The sequence below is a fragment of the Epinephelus fuscoguttatus genome, linkage group LG15, assembly GCF_011397635.1.
Source record: "Epinephelus fuscoguttatus linkage group LG15, E.fuscoguttatus.final_Chr_v1".
Lineage (NCBI taxonomy): Eukaryota > Metazoa > Chordata > Actinopteri > Perciformes > Serranidae > Epinephelus > Epinephelus fuscoguttatus.
In genome coordinates this window covers 9,843,220-9,858,270 of record NC_064766.1, presented here as the reverse complement: position 1 = coordinate 9,858,270, position 15,051 = coordinate 9,843,220, and the positions used below count along the sequence as shown (strand labels likewise).

The 15,051-nt window shown below is 42.3% G+C and overlaps 1 protein-coding gene across 3 annotated transcripts in view; it reads left to right on the top strand.

Moving 5' to 3' along the window:
* Positions 1 to 15,051, top strand: part of carmil3 (capping protein regulator and myosin 1 linker 3) — a 116,220-nt gene that overhangs the window by 18,638 nt on the left and 82,531 nt on the right. For all 3 annotated transcript variants that reach the window (XM_049598872.1, XM_049598873.1, XM_049598871.1), the window contains exons 4-9: positions 2,592 to 2,642; positions 4,643 to 4,702; positions 4,789 to 4,910; positions 8,941 to 9,035; positions 9,464 to 9,534; positions 9,707 to 9,780. In XM_049598872.1, the coding sequence (XP_049454829.1) occupies positions 2,592 to 2,642; positions 4,643 to 4,702; positions 4,789 to 4,910; positions 8,941 to 9,035; positions 9,464 to 9,534; positions 9,707 to 9,780 (473 nt within the window). The remainder of the gene's footprint in view (positions 1 to 2,591; positions 2,643 to 4,642; positions 4,703 to 4,788; positions 4,911 to 8,940; positions 9,036 to 9,463; positions 9,535 to 9,706; positions 9,781 to 15,051) is intronic.

Genomic DNA, 15,051 nt, shown 5'->3' with positions numbered 1-15,051 from the left:
ACATTTGAAACAAGATAGCACAAAACCACAATCAACAACATTAAAGAAGGGCTTCTTCATTGCAAAGGCAACTTTGAACTTGCAATTGATCAGTATATTACCTCATAACAAATTAGAGTACTTGTAAATGTACTAAACTAAAACTAAATTCACACTACATATAGACATAATAAATAAAACCGAATGCAACTGCAATAATTCAACACTAAACAATAGTTACAGAACTAATTACAGCAAAAATAAATTTTCGGTTGGGATCAATAATTGTTTCCCCACCTCAGAAAAGACTCAGCAGCGAGCCATTTCTCCATTGTTATTGTTCAGAAGCGGCTTTTTAGAAGTGACTACAATGAGTATAGGTTGTCCATCTTAGCAGTCTACCTTAAGTGAGCCTGGTCAGGCTCCAAATGGGAGGGTATCTTTGCTGGCTAACTTTGGGGCAAACCCCCTCTACTTTAGTCAGCAGGTGGAAAGTAAGACATGGGTCTTGAGAAGCTGTGGCATGTATTCACTGTCAAATAGCCTAAACTGCACTGTGCACTGCTATGTTGAGCTTCATACTCTTTGCTCCGGTCACTGCAGTCTCAGTGCCACGCATTACTCTCACTCACATGCGCTCTCTCCCTCTCTCCACCACACACACAATCTGGCCTGAAAATGAAGCACCGAAATCTGAGTTGTGATTTGATAGGAACCAGTGCCATATTGGCAATGGGCTACGGTACCCAACTCAGGGTCAGTTGCTTCACGCTCCCGGCTTTATCCTTCAATTTATCAGAAATTCAAAACGGATCCAGATAAAATCATCATTCAGTCCCGACCGCAATCCACCATTCGGTGGTGCCAGGTGTAGTGGGAGACATTGTTGCAATAACTTGCTCTGGCTCAACCCTGTATCTATTATGCCTTATATTTAATAGATATCCTGATGATTTTTTCCTTTATTGCTGTACATACCCATATCCACGTAGGCAAAAAATAATCTTGAGTATTGATTCTCTCTAATGATACTTGAATGGGCTGTAAATGATATATCAAGAGAGGACAAACCCTACGCAAGAGGCCTTGTTCAGCATCAGAGGATCAAATCGGCACCCGTCAGAGAGCCTGCATTATTGATGCCTCTGTTTACATTATGAGATCTTCTGTCGGCTTGCGAGGCTTTGAAGGGAGACGATGCCTCTGTTTCTCATTTTCTCACTATATCTCACCTCTCTCTCTCCTCTTCTATGAGTCTCAAGGTCCCATCACACAGCCCCCCCCCCCTCCCCCCCTGCTCCTCCCTGGATTTATGTAACAGAGTTTTCAAACTTGACAAGGAGCTGTGATTGGACTAACAATCTTCCTCGAAGGCCCCTCCACCAGCTTAGTGCGGAGGTTTTATTCTCATGGTGGGGGTATCACTCTGTCTCCTTCTTTTTGCGTCTGTTGTTTTCATTCCTCTCCCTCTCCTCTGTCCCTTCTCTGTGGGAGTCTGTTATGGATGTCTATATAGTTAAGACATAGGGCTGATCTGTGAGGCCAGCTTTGCCGGGAGTAGGTGTAGTATCTGAAGGCTTCATTATCAGGAGGGAAATCTGGTGTCTCTGTCCTTCTATCGCCTCCTCTATCTCTCCTTCTTCCTCTCTCTCTCACTCTCTGTGTGTGTCTCTCTCTCTTTGTATGTTTCATTTTCTTTCTTCCTCTCACCGCCACACAGCAGGGCGCCATTAGCCATTCAGCACAGAGAGGCCTTGAGGAATTGAAAGCGACGGAGCAGAAAAAGAAAAGAAAAACTGAAACGGGAAAGGAGACAGGGGAGTTGGGAGAAGGGAGGAGGTGAGGGCAGGAGGGGATGGAGTGAGGTGTTAAGGCGGGAGAGAACCAGACAGGGCACTGTGGCACTCAGGGAGATGGAGGGATTAGGGATTAAGGAAGAAGATGGGGAAAATGAACAGATTTCCATGGAGATGAAGAGAAATGGGTGGAGTGACAGAATGCAAAGGAGGGAATCTGAAAGCCAGCTGAAAAAGAGCAAAGCCAAAGTGTGGCCAAGAATTGGAGTAAGAGATCGGGAGGGACAGAGATGCGCTGTGCATGCATGGGGTATGCTAATTATGGAATTTTGAATTATGAATGAGATTAATTACATAGGCAGATGTGAATATATTCCCATTTTCTGTCTCTCACTTTACCCTAGACCCTTTTAAATGATAATGCCTTTCTTTTGGCAGAAGCACACCTCTCTTTTTGCTTGCTCTTTGCGTCTTCTTTGTCCTCTTTCTCCCTCTTATCTCACCATCAGTTTCCTCCCAGACGCAATCAGGCATCTGTTGAATAAGTGCTACTTAGTTCCATCAACACAACTTAGCGCGATAAATCGGACTGTCATATGACTCTCAATCTCGCCATAATATTTCTTTCACACACGCGCTATCATCATTAGCTCGCTAATGTCTAGAGTGCTTAGCATGACTTACGAGTCATTGGGATGAGCCGCAGAGATGATTTGCTCTCTTTATGGGGTGTTTGTGCTGTGCTATTTTTTGCTGCGATTTGCATTTTGCATTTCCTGCTCTGTGACTGAAAAAATGAATGTGTTCTCCCCTCAGGTCCTGGCAACATGGAGACTGTATCTCTTTGCTGTCAAAGTGCCCACCAAGGTAAATGTTCCCCCGCTCTCAGTGGAATTTTATGGCTTTCACTTGCCAGCCTTGATCTTATGGTAATTCACAGGAGATATGACGAAAAAGTAGCAGACTTTCAGAGCAGGAGAGAAGAGATAATGATGATGACTGTGGTGATGATGTTTTTGAATGATAGCGATTACAATGACGATGATAAGGTGCAGGTGGCATGGATTTAGTAGTTTAAAGGGACAGTTCACCCTAAAATCAAAAACACATATTTTTCCTCTCACCTTTAGCGTTATATATCAATCTAGATTGTTTTGGCGTGAGTTACCGAGTGTTGGAGATATCAGCCATAGAGATGTCTGCCTTCTCGCAGATGTAATGTAACTAGATGGCACTTGCCTTGTGGTGCTCAAAGCGCCAAAAAAATACATTTGAAAAACTCAGCAGCAATGTCTCTTTCCAGAAATCATGACCCGGTTACTCAAGATAATCCACAGACCTTGTGAGTAGTTTGACCTCGGAGCTATTTTCTTTCTACAGAACTACAACCACCAACTGTATCAAAGCGCATAAGGAAGCATGCATCTACTGCTAACTTCCCAACCATCATTGATTTAGCTAACATTACAGCTCAGCCAAGGAGGATGCCATTATTGTGTACATGATGCGCTGTTTGATAGATTGATAGATAGCACTAAGGGTAAGAGGAAAATATGTATTTTTGATTTGGGGGTGAACTGGCCCTTTAAAACAATAGTTTGACATTTTGGGAAAAGTGCTTATTCACTTTGTTGCCTACAGTTGTATAACAAAATTGATACTACTCTCAAATTGTAATATGAAGCTACAGCCATCAGTTGATTGTCTTAGCTTATTGTCATTTTTACACTTTGGGTTGTGTACGATTAAACAAACAAGATACAATATGTTAATCAGTGAGCTTTAGAGGTGTGCATTGACAGATTTTGTTGCCTTTGGATAGAGTCTGGTTAGCTGTTTGTCCCTGCTTCCAGTCTTTATCATAAGCTAAGCTAACCGGCTGTTGGCTGTAGATTCATATTATGAGTACAGACATGACAGTGGTATTCATCTCCTTATCCAACTCTCTGCAAGAGAGCAATTGTGTATATTTCCCAAAATGTCAAACCACTAATTCAGGTTTATTTTAATTTGGGTTTTATTTATGTAGTGTTTGCCATCACTTTTATTAGTTGTGATAACTGTGTACACACCAGAATAATTGCTGAGATCTGGGACAGAAGCAGCATTACAACAACAAAGTCTAACAGGGCAAGAAACATGAGCAGTAAAACAATCATTAGCAGTAAATAAGTCAGCAATTCAAGTGCCTCTTTTTTCTTTGTTTCAACTGGCACCTGTGGATTCCAGCTTACAAAGATACTGTTAAAAAGTTTGGAAAGTATTCTCTTTTGGACCCAGCTGTAGTTTTTTTGTGTCAGTCAGAGTCGAGCAGATCCTCACGTCTCTGGAGGCACATGTACCGTGAACGTGGTTAGCATTACATTCTTGGGCATCCTCATTTTGATTACTTCCATCGTTATGCTTTTGTCCTCTACACAAGTATTTGGTCGACTTTCCCATCCCAAGTGACCTGTTGCACAAAATTGCGATAGAAATATCCAAATGGTATCAAAGCTTTAGTCCTTATTTTAACAGGGCTCTCCTGAGTTGCTGCCTACCCCGTCATTAGCCAGACTGGAAGTCATCAAGCCTTTGTGTTCTCTTGAGTTCAGCTAACCTTGGGCTTTGCTTAAAACATGAATGATTGTCTCACTGCTCGAGTTTCTTACCCATCTGACTTCTTTTAAGTGATTTCGCTGCTTTCCCAGATCTCAGCAGTTACTGTGGTGGGTACAATATTATTTAGATAAGAAGAAATGGCCAAAACTAAAAAAATAAGATCCACATTATAAGAGGATGTAATTAGCCTGTAAAGATGATGTAAAATAGCAATTTTGATAAAGTGTCAGTGTGGGACCACAGTGATGTTTCTCTGCTGTTTTCAGACGGAGGTCACCTTCAACTTCCTTGAAATCCGGGCGATGAACACCTACCCAGAACACCAGGTGACACATTGAAATTCAAAATGTTTTCCTGCTGAAACTCTCAAAGCAGCATCAATTATTACTATTGAAAAACTATCCATATACAGGTTGTCATCGATACAGACAAGACCACCTACTCGCTGAGACTACAGACCCAGGACCAGCTGGATCACATGGTCAGCCACATCAACTATGCCCTCTCCCGAGTCTTCAACAACTCCATTTATGCGTAAGCATCTCCAAGCATCCTCGCCTGGAGCAGAGAAACAAGTCTTTCTGTTTTTGTGTTGTATGCGCTGAGGAGCGAAGACAAGTTGGCCGACGTTAACAGCACTCGACAGTGCGTTGGCAAGTTGGCAGCTTCACTTTCGGGCAGCTTTCCTCTTCAGCAGCCAAATGCATTCTTGTATTGCTGTAGTTTGCATCCAACCCATTTCTGTGTCACAGTAGACTTTAACACCCAGCAATCAGTGGGATTAAATCAGCCAGCTGACACTGAGTAGGCCGTTACCTGAAGGCATTGTGTTGGCTCTATTTTTTTCTTTTTCAAAGCAGCTTATTTAGTATAAGCAATGAGCAGAAGAACACACAGCCACTGACGGAGCAATAGAGCTCCTGTTAAAAGGCCATTCTCACACAGTTGAAAATCCTGAAGTGTGTATATGTCCTCTGCACTCTCTAAAGAGGGAAGCACAGAGGACACACTTAAGAAAAGCCTGGATGGAGTTAAGTTCAAGCCCTAGAAATTTTTGTCCCATGATCATGTGAATGTATGGGTGAGCAGGCAAGCAAGGCAGAGTGTATTCCCCCCTCTCTTGGGTCTCATTTACAATTTCTGAGAGCAATGGGATTGACTGTGCTCCGACTATTGACCTGCACAAGACTATCTCTGCACTCTATCATCTTTTAGAATGGCTCTTTTCCATTAGGGCCACTGCAGATGATTGCTTCCAGTGAGAACGTTTAAGGAGAATAAAGAGAGAGGGGAGGACAGAGGGAGGGAAGTTGTTGTGGGTTTGATTGTGCAGCCTTGTAACTGATTGGTGCCGCTGTATTGAAGTACATAATGCAGATAGCATCAAGATAGTAGGCACATACACACGCGCTCCAGGGGCGGATGATGATTGTCGAGATAAGGTGGGGATTAAGGTCACGGATGTGGTTAGGTGTTGTGTGTGATTCGTTGACAAATGGGATTAAGGATGGTGTGTGTTGAATGCAACAGTATAGTAGTGTAATCCTATCAAAAAGCCAAAGCAGGTAGAGCACAGTATTATGTGCCATCACAGTATTTACTTTGTGATCCTGATCCTTAGTGTTTTTTGCTTACTGGATGCTTTTTGTCAAAGAAATATCTGAGAGAAAACAACCAGCAAGCAGAGGAATATGATTTTTTTTTTTAATGTAATTGCAGCGCGGAGCTTTAGAAAGCATCCCAGGGATCCAATTTTACAGTTTACGTGTTATTTATTCACCACCAAAGCAATGTCATAAGCAGTTTCGACATTGCAGACATTCACTTTCCATCTTAACTCTGACTTCAGCAGCTATAATCAATGAAAAACAAGTTGCTGCAAATTAGCATCTCGCAGCAAATAAGACAGTGTTTTCACTGTGGAAATATGATGCCGCTGTGTTTCATTTAGTAGGCATAGGCGTCACTAGGATCTGAATCATTTTAAGTCAAATACTATAGTTTTATTTACTAAGTTGTCAGGGATTGTATAACAATGTCTTGCAGGAATGGTGCTAGCAGGGAGTGGGAGAATTATACTCAATTTAATCACACCCAGAAGCAGCCTTGTGCCAGTGTGCCACCATCTCTTGGGCACTGAAATGCTCCACCTATACAGCTGGGAGTTTAGTGCCTTGCTTAAGGGCAAAAGCAGCTAAGGGAGGGGGAAGCATAATATTTACCATCCACTTTTCCCCCAACCTGTAATTGGGACCAGCAGCTCTCTAATCACAACATGGGTTCTCAAAAGTCAAGGAAAGTGGCCCTCCTGAAATTGTAGATAATGAAGATGATACATTTTCAGCTAGCAGCGTGGCTCCAGGGATGGCAGTGTCACTCTGTCGGTTGGCCCACCACTTTGGTTCAGGATGAAATATTATGAAAGTCATTATGAGTTTCCTCTGGGTCCAATGAATGTCTCCACAAAGTTTAATGGCAAATCATCATATAACTTTTAGATTATTTCAGTCTGGGCTTAAGAAGTGTTGCCATTTGCGGTAGGGCTGCACAATTAATTGAATGTTAATCTCACTCATGATTTTGGCTCCCCATAATTGACAATCCCCACAAAATGAACATGATCAACTGCAATATTGAGGTTTAAAATGTGTGCTCCACTCATAGAAAACTCTTCTGCATATCAAATCAAGTGCTCCCCAAACTACCAGCCATGGCAGTTGTCATGCAGCAACAGCCTGTGGAAAACTTCCGTGAATGTTGAGACTGCAGTCAAGAGTAGAGGAGTGTTCAACGGAGAGCAGACAGGCAAAATGAAAATTAGATGTCTGGGGCAGAAAGTGAGGTTGTCATCTGTTGTTCCGAGGTGTTTCGGATTTAGGGGCAGTGTTAAGCAAGAACAAATCATATGGAAAGAGTACACTAGACTAAAGCCTAGTTCACATTACATGATTTTCACCCCGATTTTGCGTCATGGTGACTATTATAATCTTTTGAGCGTTCATACCTGGTGATGTGTGTTTCTGTCATCGGGAGTCTACGTTACGTCAACTACGTTACAACCTGTGTGTGCACACCACAAGATTTCTCCACCAAGCCCTCACCGACAGAGCCCCAGATAACGCGGTGACGTCACAAAAATTGGAGACAACACGTCGTAAAGGCATGGATATTCTTTATTATAATGGGTCCAAACACAACGCGCTCCCCGTGATCCTGTGGATGCCGCCGTTGTTGTTGTTGCTTGCCAGCCGGCTTGTCGTTGTTGCCAGATCTTGGGAGAGAAACAAGCAACCAGGGCTATGGAAACAAGCACAAAAGAAGCGACTGCAGTCCGACATATTATCATGCGTTTAAATAACTTATTAGACGGATATATATATAGAGAATGGTGACATTTAGAGAGCAAGCCCAAATAAGCAACTCCACTTTAGAAACAAGCCCAAAGTCACGGCTAATAAGTGGACCTGGTAAGTGGCAACCCTGTGGCTTGTCCTCCTCACATTTCTTCCGTCCTCCTGCGTGCTGACAGGGGACATATTCCGCCTCTCATTGGCGGATGCTCTTTGTCAGTCGTGTCAAACTTCTCCAGTTTTCTAGCATGCCAGATATCCAGTCCCAGTCCCAGACGAGGGGGCGACTAGCTCGTAGGCTTGTTCACACAGGAGGACCCGTTGTGGCAGACTATCTGCCGACTCACCTCTGACCCAAGGTGGCTCTCAAGATCCTCTGCGACGTCAAAATTGCGGTGAAAATCGCGTAATGTGAAGTAGGCTTAACTTGCTCAACCACCTGGAAAAAACCCCCACTACAAACAGTAGTACAATGAACGCTTGCAGACAGAGAAGACTTATGTCACCTCGCTGAATCCCCATCCTTGTCCGTCGTTAGCTCAGACATCCCTAACTGCATTACCAATGCAATCGTATTCCATTTAGTCAAAGATGTGTTTCCAATAAACACTTTTATTTATATGTTATCTTTGAGATGCACTGAATTCAGGTGAAGAAGAACCCTATTTTAAGTACTGTAGTGATGCAAAGATGTGTTAATTAGCACAATGTGAAAGTGAAAGCAGTGCTCTGTTGATTTTATTTTGGGTAAAGAGTTCTGGTACATTTTTATTTTTTTTCTAGGAGATGCACTGTCAATAAGGACCACTCTTATTTTGATGCAAAGATTTGTACATTAGCAGGAATTTATCACAACATGGAAGTGACAGCATTGCTCTGTTTATTTAAATTTTAATGTGCAATACAAATGTTTTGTCCCTAATAACAATGAATAATCATCATAAGTTATGATTTCAGTATTGATCAGAGGAACCGTGATTCTTATTTTGGCCATAATTGTGCAGCCCTAGTATGTGGCACAGGTTGCATGCTATCATTACTGTAGCAGGCACTTCTTTACAAATCAATGAAGAGACTGCCACAGTGATCATTTTAGCATGCTGAAATTAGCACTTAGCTCAAAGCACCACTACGCCTACAACTTTATGGACACTTTAGCATGGTTGTAGACTTGTGTCTTATTTGGACCTGTGCTCTTCCTCTTTGTCTTTCAGTCCTCCTATTTGTCGAGCAGAGGGAGACATAACCGAAGGAAGTCACAAGTTTTCACCAAACTCTGAATCGTCATTAGAGCCCCAGAAAACATGTGGTGAGTCTCTAATGTTTCTGGCTACATGGCACACATGCATTCAGACACACACAGTTGTGCTGCAGAGTCTGTCCACTCGCTGACTCACTGACTCACACCAAGTCATGTTGGAGACTCATCCTTAAGTGGGTCAGAAGACCGAAGTTGCTGGATGCACTCCCTTTCTGGTAGTAATCCCGTTAATCTACAAGAAGTGCTCTTTCATGCTGCAATACTTTCATCTCACCTCAATATTTACCGCTAATCTCTTGCTCTCTCTGCTGACTATCTGTGTCTTGCTCTTTCTGACTTCCTCTTTCATCTCTGGCCTGCACTCTTTCTCCTTCTCATTCATACATACGTCCTCTTCCTTGCTTTATTCTGTCCTTGCCATTTCTGTTATGGTCTGGTGTGGACTGATTTGTTGTCTTCTCCTCTTGCCCTTTCAGGAGGTTTTTCTGAAACCTATGCAGCTCTTTGTGACTACAATGGAATTGGCTGCAAAGAAGAAGTGCAGTGGGTGAGGACACGATACAAGCTGTGAAAAGCAACTTCTGTTTGTTGCGTTTAAGAAACTCCTGTATTTTCAACAACTGAGAAAATGAGGGTCTTTTTAAAGTTACTGACCCTTTTCTCCTCCACTCTCTCTTTTCTCTCATCCTTTCTCTCTTTCTCCCCCTCCTTTGTTCCAGGATGTCGACACCATCTACCACTCTCAGGACAACAGGGAGTTCAATTTGCTGGATTTCAGCCATCTTGACAGCAGGTGACATAGTTTTTTGACATTTTAACCACACAGCATGCACTGATTGGAAAAACACAATTAACTTATGCCAGATTTAGACTGCAGCAGCATTCAGTGCAGTCGGAGTGCGTGTGTATTGGCTCTGTACTTCAGCACTTTAGATTTGAAATAAAGCAGTGAAAATGAGAGTAAAGTGCCGACTGTCAGCATTAATTTGAGGATGTTTACTGTACATCAGCGGGCATTTGGGGTACAGAAAGTAATTGGACAACACAAACTCATTATATTTGATATTTGTCAGTTCTGTTGCAGTCAGTGTGTGGCTGTCTGTAACCCACAGACATCAGCAGACATTTTGGCACAGTCCTTTGTGATGATTTGCCAAAACGTTACTGCAGCCATCTTTAATTGTTTCCTGTTTTTAACTTCAGTGTTCAGAAAGTGAAACACCGACTTAGCTGCATTGTTCTGGTGCTTGACTTTGCCTCAAGAACATTCCACCAGCTGGCTCAATGTAGATGTGATTCCTTTACAAGTTTAATGATGGGTATGAATATGTACATATTTAAGTTTAGATGCTGGGCACAAGATGTCGCTCACTTCACTGAAAAGTCCATTCTCAGTGTATTTGAATGGAGGTTTCACATCATTTGTGTGTAAGTTGCATACTGGGACCATGATTGGCCCCAAACCAGTAGAGATAACACAAAATCCTGTTCCTGCATACACAGATTTAAGGCAAGCTCAGAGAACTCTTCAGCTGAGACATATTTTAACAGCCCTCTAATGTCATTCTGCACAGTGAAGCTTAAAATGCTAATTGATGTAACAATAATCGAAACACATTTTTAGTGGAGGGGGACCCATTTTGGAAAAAGTTTTGGCTTGCCTTTTTAAGTAGAGATGCACCGATTTATTGGCTGAACAGCAGTATCGGCTGATATTCGCCTTGGTTGATTGACATCAACCTAACTAAGAGGACATTCACAGTGGTGATGGCCAATGCCTACCTGCTGTGTCACATCAGTTTTGCACTGGCTAAATGTTGTCAGTTATTTGCGGTTGGACTCAGACAACAGTAGCTAGCATACCCAGCTGTTCCTTCAGTGAAGGCTCCACTGACTGGACCCAAAAGAGGGCAACAGGTGCCATGTACACATGTGGTTTGCTTTCACGTTTGCTTTTAGTGAGCAGCTGTTAAGCTCTTTGTCTCACATCTTGGATGAGAAAAGAAGCTGACTGTCAGACTGAGCTGCAGCAAAGCAGAGATGCCTAATTTTGTAAAGAGAAACATATGTCTTACCAAGATGTAAGCTATGGGGTACAGGGATTTTTTTTTCCATTTTCATTAATATTTGTAAGAGGAGGTGCACTGTATGATAAACTAAAAACAACAACAACAAAAACTATCAGTATGGGCACTGGCTATTGGCCAAATTGTTTTCTTAAGCATTGGTATCATCCCAATCAGTGCATCCCTCTTTTTAAGTAATGGCCAATCAATTCCACCTTTCCCACACAGGTTATTTGTAGTAGCAGAAACTGGTCTGCAGGTTCTGGAATAAGGGTGCTCTGCTGTTCTTTTATTAATGCAATGTCCCCAGCAATTCAAAATAGACTGTACCCTCTTGCTGCAAGGCTAATACCAGGGAAACCTATTGTTATCCACTGTACATGCACAAGCATTTTGAAATGAAACACTATGGACCAGAGTTATTTTCCTTGGCCTATCACAGTTGCCTGAAAGTGTTGTAAAATCGTGGAGATAAAAGCAACAGTTTGCAAGCAGTGGTCTCTTGGTGATGGTGTATGTGTACTCCTCATGTTTGGAACATTCCCAGAGCTCTTCACCTTCATATTGCAAGGCGTGTATATTGCATGAGTCATGTCAAACTAATTCCTCCCTGGGAATTATTCAAATTAGAATGTGCCCAAAGGCGTCACTACAGTGTGTAAATGCAATACACAGTCCTGGAGCTACACTATGCTCTCGTGGCACAGATCCTAGCGAGGGGGAGCAGTCACGTTCCAAACAATGTACATAAATACATCTTTGTAATCGGTAAATTGATTTAGAATTTTAGAGGGCAAGAAATGCAATTTTTTCCACCCCTACACACAGGACATTGACAGGAGAGGTGTGTGCACATGCTTGACATTGTGTCACACCAAAGTGTTGGCTGTCTTCTTTAGTCTTCTTTATTATAGTAATGTAATGTATTCATCCTGCCAATCTGCAGCTTGTTTAGGTAAATTGTAAACAGATGATGAATGCTCCTTTACAGCATTTCTGAGAGTAGCTTCTTAAGGAGTGTTTTCTGCCTCCAGTCTTTGTGCACAGGTCAAGGGACCTGTAACTGAAAATCCATTGGCCATTTTCACTAATAACCCCAGGTGTTGCCAATCAACCAGGACTGAGATGTTTGGGATTGTAACGCCAAATTACCTCTACATGGTTCGGCACAGCTCAGCTTTACTCAGCTCAGCTTTTGGGTCTTTTCTTGATTTTGTTTTCTACTGCAGATATTACCCCCACAATGTGGATGGGGATTCTTAGCTGATAGTCATAGCTACACTGCATGAAATTGCTGTGACATCTTCAACACGTTGCAGTGTATTTTCTCGGGGTTTCTTTCAGCAGCAACCAAACAGAGGATCATCAGTGCTTCGTCTTTGACTATGGCATGGTTTTGCTGGCTGCCATTTTTAATGTCTAGGTGGAGTGAATAAAAAAAATTCTGTGGCTGTTGGTGGTAGCTTGGCAATTTAAAATTTGGGGTTTAGTGCAGATACTTTTGACAAGAAATAGTTTTGAAAAACTCCAGTTCCAGTAGAATCGGCTCAGCTTGCTTGAACCATTGAGCAGAAATGGTAGCACAAAACCTCAGACCTTAACAGACCTTAACAATAAAACAACTTTTGATACTTTTGACAACAAAAAAAACTCAGTTCCAGTAGAATCAAGCCGTGTCGTACAAATGCAACGTAATTTGAGCTGAAATTCAGCACATAAACCTCAGACCTTAACAGACCTTAACAATAAAACAAATCGGTGTCGTGATACTTTTTGACAAGTCTATATTTTTTAAATCCCCCCCCCCCCCCCCCCGCATCATGATGTTTTGCAAAAATCTTACCCAGACAGCACGACGCATCTCATCATCTGTCAGCCCTCGTCTCATCTGACATCAGAGTGACTGTTTGTCTAACAAGACCCTCCCTGGGTAAAATGTTGAGTGTATTAGTCTGCCTTTCTCTCTCTCTGGCTCACTTGCTGTCCGATGTCTCTGTTCTGTTTTGTTAGAAGTTTGGAAAGATCATAGTAAAGGGGAATGATAAGCTTGTCAGAGGCAGAATCCAGGGCTCGGAAACAGCTGTAAAATGCCATATGTCTTCTCCTCTACCTCCCCGCTGGTATCTTTTTAAGTCTCCCATTTCCTTTTCCAGACATACTGAGGAAGAATGTACGTGTCGCTTGAGTGCTGCCGATCATAAAAAAATTTGACAGCTGACATGCAAATGGAGCATTCAACCTAGCTTATACTTGTCTTTTGTTTAAGGAATGTTTTGTCCTTAGAAAACCCTGAGGCATTTGGAATTCTTTCCACTTTACTGTGTTAGAAACAACAATCCCGACTGGAGAGGATGCATTCATACTTAAAAATGCATTTCTCATCATGGGAGCAAAGCCTTGCTACGCTGGTAAATCAAAAAGCCATCCTTAGAATGCATGATTGCAGCAGCAACTCATGAATATATTAATGTCTTTCATATTGAGAGCCAAAATCACTGCATCGTTGTTGTTGTTTCCTCTGCTATTTTATATAGTGTGATAAAGAGAAAGCATTTGCAGAGGAATCTGCTTGCCCATGCTGTTTTTTAAGATCTTCCTTTGACATACTGTTCCCTCGAGCCCACAATCCAATACTAAAGACTCTCTCCCTCCTAGTCTAGAGTAGTTGTATCAAATTGAAATTGATACAGGAAGCAAAAATTTAACAAATGTACACCGGGAATCACAAAAACAATGTAGGAAAACAATCAGGAAAGGGTACAAATGACTGGAGAAAGGGTCCAACAATTGGTCTTTCCAGGATCATGTGCCAGAGGCTATTTGTGGTGCATTACTCCCTTTCTCCCCTCCTTGTCCTTCCGCATTTCTATCCTCTCGATCTCCCCTGATTGAGTGCATCTCCCGTTACCACGAGCGACAGGGCGATGCTTTTTCCGCTGACTGCTGTCCGTCCAAACATCGTCTCCACTCATTCCTCCTGACTGAAAGCGGACACCTTTTTCTCTGGCCTTGTCTCATCCTGTTGTTATCCACTTCCTGGTTTTTTTCTCCTCTTTCATTCTCCTCAGCTCTCCCTTTCTCCGAATCACTCCTGTCCTCACAAACAAACACAGACACACACACTCTGCCTGTCTGTGTTGCTTCTGTCTGGCCACTGCAGGTTGACACGATGCTGCAGAGGGGACTTGGTGTGTGCGAATTTAAGTTAAGGGATTTTGTGCTTGCATATATTTACAGTTGTTTGTTTTGTGTGTTTGTGTGTATGTGTGAGAGAGCGAGAGAAAGAGAGAATTTTTTACGCCTTACTGCCCTAAGAATTTGTCAGGGCAACACTTGGCTTGACAGTCACTCCTCTGTGTGCACAAACATTCACACGCATGCATACTCAATAATAAGTCTGGATGCTGTGTCCAAGTTTTCGCCAACTCTCTGTCTGATTAGTTTTCTTCTGTTACTGAAGCAGGACAAAAGCTCCACAACTCACTGCTACCATCTGCCTTACCTGTCACTGTTACAGGACCTGAGTCACAGTCTGTACGGGGTTAGACTGTAGCATTGATTTATTACCATACAACATATTGGTAGACTTCAAAATCCAACCATCTTCCAAATGGTGATGGTGGTCTTTTGGTTCACCAATCAGACAGATTGCTCTCAAATTTGTTATGAATATTAATAATCCCCAGAGGATGATTCCCAATAATTATAGCGCCTTCTGACCTTTCTGACTCCAGTGCTACCAATTAGGTCAGAATATCCACCTTCCATGGCTAGGATATTCTCACATAGTGCTGTGAATATTCATTGTCCCCACAGGATGCATAATAATGTTTCTGATGATCTCCACTAACCTTTTTGTCTATCACTGCAATGCAAGAAAAATATTCACTTGTACACAAGAAATATGATAAATCGAATTGGCACATAGCCATGAAATTTGCTGGGCAGATTTATGCTCCCCAGAGGATGAACTCTGTTTATTCTGGACACTTTATGTC